Consider the following 3,965-nt stretch of genomic DNA (forward strand, 5'->3'; position numbering starts at 1 on the left):
CATGTTATAATTTATGTTCATTCTAGAATGAAAGAAGCATAATTTGCTTATTTCCTAATTTGTTATGGTGGTTGCAAGATCCTTCAAATCTACCAAACCCATACAGAGATTAATTACTGAAAATAACAGATAAAATATAAAAAATTTTCTTAAGAAATGTTTGATAATTATCTGGACATTATGAAGATTTCGCATACTAAATTTCAAAATTTTGTGATGCATTAAAGTATTTTTTAATCTTAAAATGAAAATTACTTTGCATGATAGATAGGCAAGATGTGAAAAGAAAAAAAGACATGAGAGAAACATTGCTTTACATACTTTACAACTTAATAAAGAAATTAGATATTTTGCATATGAAAGCATTGTGATGTTTACTGATAAACTGTCAAATTTCTTTAACGTTCGCTTACTACTTTAAAATTTATAGCATGAAAATTATGACAAGCACAAAATGGTTACATGATCATAACATTGATCGACCCCGTATTGAAAGAGTTAATACACTGGTTAGTGTTGAATTTTCTAATAAGGTAAGTTGAGAGTGAAGTAAAAAAAGTTGAATCTTCCAAAGTTGTGCACTGAATAAGTAGTGTTTTGATATTCAAACCATAAATTACAAATTAATTGGCAGAAATAAGGTTTTAATCATTATAAAGTTTATCAAGCATGAAATTAATAGAAATTTAGTGTATGCAGACAGAAAAAAGTAATTTTGGGGTTTTTGATTTAGATATTTTCAAGTCTGTTGATTGCCACACACTCTTCCTTCCTGCCATTAAGAAAAGGCTCTTGACAGATCTCTCACGGGTAAGAAAGACAGTTAAAGCCTTTAGTAGTGAAATCAATATTGTAATGAATGGATCTACAAAGAATATCTTTCTTGAACTTTATCTGTGTAATAAAAGAACAATACTTGTCAGTCAGTCCATGCGTGTTAGCTCACATGGAAACCCGTTATTCCTGTTGGATAAATGTACAGTGGTACTTTTAAATTTATACGAGTGCAAAAGTGGAGACTGTTTAAGGCACATTGTTCTATATGAGTGCAAAACTATGATGTTTATAACATCAAATTTAAAGACAATTACTTCAGTAACATAAACACACAAGGAAACAAATTATGTTAATCTTTACCTTTCCGTGGTTTACAAATAATGCAATACCATTACATCTCAATATAAATTCCAAAACATACATATAAATCTACAATTGCACCGAAAGTTTAAATACACTGTGTATGTGAATAATGAGTTTACCTGTTAATGGAATAAGGTATTACTCCATGTCTGTTATTGGTGGTAAAGGAGTTGATACCATTACAGAAATAAAAATAAGTGAACTAGTGACTAGTTGAGTTCTACACTTCTTGATGCCATAATTTTAAAACTTCACTATCTTATAATGTCACTTTATCAATAGTTTGATCAAGAAAAAATCTCAAGTTTAAGGATGGTGATTATTTAGAAAGGCAAGGTGTTTATACCAAAAACTGATATATTTCATTCAATATTTTTATACTTCTTTACTATATTCTGCTTAGTAGGCTTTTGTTTCATTTGTATCTAACTACATAATACAACAACAGCAGTATTTAATGAACTTAAATATTTAAATTATATACCCTTCTCATATATATAGTGAGGCCAGGTGGTCAGGGTGCTGGACTTACAATCTGTGAGTCGTGGGTTTGAATCCCCATCACACCAAACATGCTCGCCCTTTCAGCCATGGGGCATTATAATGTGACAGTCAATCCCACTATTTGTTGGTAAAAGAGTTGGCGGTGGGTAGTGATGAATAGCTGCCTTCCGTCTAGTCTTACGCTGCTAAATTAGGAATGGCTAGTGCAGATAGCCCTCAAACAAACAAATATATGTAGTATTCTACTTAATAATGCTGCAAACGTGAAAAAGATCTATAGGTTTTGGCTCATATGGCATAGCACACACACTTCATATGTAGGATTTCAGAGATTCACTCCCATTTATATCCATGTTTCAGTTGTCAAATAATTTTAGTACACGCATCATATTTGAAGTACAAATTTATCACCTAGTAATATATACTAAAAACTTGACTCTTTTTCAGTGCCTTGTTTACTTGTATGTTTTCCCATATTATTCTAATCCACACTTGAAACATTCAAAATTAATGCTTTAATCATTATAGCTGCAGTGAACTTACTGTTAAAAATTGTTTTAAAGAACAAAAAGGAAGTATTCACTTAATATGTTGAACTTTTAGGTTAGTAGTATTTATTTGTTTATAAATTTATTTATTTATTTGTTTATTTGAGAAAGGATTATAACATTTGCTATTTTTTTTGTAATGAGCATATTCCATCTACTATTCAAGGTGTGTTTCAAAATGTCCCAGAGCTGTTCAATGGGATTCGGGTCAGATTTCTGGGATGGCCAAAGCATATTTTGGATGTTGTTTGTCTTTAAGTGTTATTAGGCATGGAAGTTCATACTTCATTCTATATTATTAATTTATCATAATGATTGAAGCATGGTCAATCTTCATAGAATTCTATGAATGCAAGCATTGTAGCACAATCAAGAAGGTTACAGTTCCTCAAAAGCATTTTTTTCTTATTCAACTTAACAATGGAAACTAATCGGCTGTAATTAATAATAGATTTTTCCTTTCCTTGTGTCAACGAATGTCTGTTTTTGTGTTTTTACTCTTAATATAGTTGTATTATTTCTTTCTTTGTTATCTACATTGTGCTGTTGAATATATTTGATAAATGTAAGTTTGACTTCTCCATTGATCTTTAGGCTTCATTTCTGTGAATCATTCCACAGGCACAGGAAGAAGATCTTACTGAAGAATACAAAGAAGAACGAAATTCTTTATTAGAAAAACTGAAGAAGGAATTAATACCAAAAGAAAAAAATCGTAAGTGGCTGAAAGTAAACAATAATGGTCTGTTTCTTAGTTTACCATAGGTTAATAATTAGTATAGTTTATTTAATTAAGAATACTCATTTTACAGGTATTAGAAGTGAATATGTATTTGTTGATGGACATTACAATGTATTTGTGACTTTTGTAAGATACAATAATACTGCAGAAGAATTGGTTTTGTTTTTTGCACGTTTTTAACACTTTTTCTATTAGTTATTTCCTAAATAGTTTGCTAGTAAAGTGTAAAGCTGTAAATATATTTAACACTTTTGTTTCTTTCTATGTAATATTTTGGAAATGTGCATTTCAATTCTGGTTTGTTCATAATTATATATTTCACTATTTTTTTCATTATCAAGAACAATAAATTTTATTAATTGTTTTGGAATTGAAAGTTTAAATTTTGCACGATAAAGTCCTCAATACGTGTATTCAGCTGTTTGTAAGTATTTCTTTAAGTATTTTAATTGAGAAATGTGTTAACTTCTTTAGATAAACCAATTTCTGGAACTGAGCTTGCAGCCTTGTTTGAAGTTTTAGTGACTGCTGCAAATGATGGTTCACTTGCAGAGGTAAATCCAGTATATCTTTGAATGAACTTTAGACATTCTTTATCTTATTATTCAAAATAATTTTAGTTTTTAGATACACACTAAATGTGAAATAAAAAAGCATATCAATAGGACAAGTGAAGATTTAGTTACTGATATTGGCTTATTATTATGTGATAAGAGGAGTACATATTATGTAAAGGTGTGCTAAGAAATAGGTTATCTATAAAGGTTAACTGTAATCTATATTACTTTAGGAATGTTAGCTATGAATACATGTTTGCAAATTTAGCTATAAATCAATGCTGTGCTAGCAATGTTAGCTATGAATACATGTTTGCAAATTTAGCTATAAATCAATGCTGTGCTAGCAATGTTAGCTATGAATACATGTTTGCAAATTTAGCTATAAATCAATGCTGTGCTAGCAATGTTAGCTATGAATATATGTTTGCAAATTTAGCTATAAATCAATGCTGTGCTAGCAATGTTAGCTAT

General features: G+C 29.6%; 1 protein-coding gene across 3 annotated transcripts in view; it reads left to right on the forward strand.

The window, feature by feature from the left end:
* Positions 1 to 3,965, forward strand: part of LOC106459392 (guanylate-binding protein 5-like) — a 34,167-nt gene that overhangs the window by 9,321 nt on the left and 20,881 nt on the right. For all 3 annotated transcript variants that reach the window (XM_022385875.1, XM_022385876.1, XM_022385877.1), the window contains exons 5-7: positions 734 to 810; positions 2,814 to 2,907; positions 3,409 to 3,488. In XM_022385875.1, the coding sequence (XP_022241583.1) occupies positions 734 to 810; positions 2,814 to 2,907; positions 3,409 to 3,488 (251 nt within the window). The remainder of the gene's footprint in view (positions 1 to 733; positions 811 to 2,813; positions 2,908 to 3,408; positions 3,489 to 3,965) is intronic.

This window comes from Limulus polyphemus, unplaced genomic scaffold, assembly GCF_000517525.1.
Source record: "Limulus polyphemus unplaced genomic scaffold, Limulus_polyphemus-2.1.2 Scaffold601, whole genome shotgun sequence".
Lineage (NCBI taxonomy): Eukaryota > Metazoa > Arthropoda > Merostomata > Xiphosura > Limulidae > Limulus > Limulus polyphemus.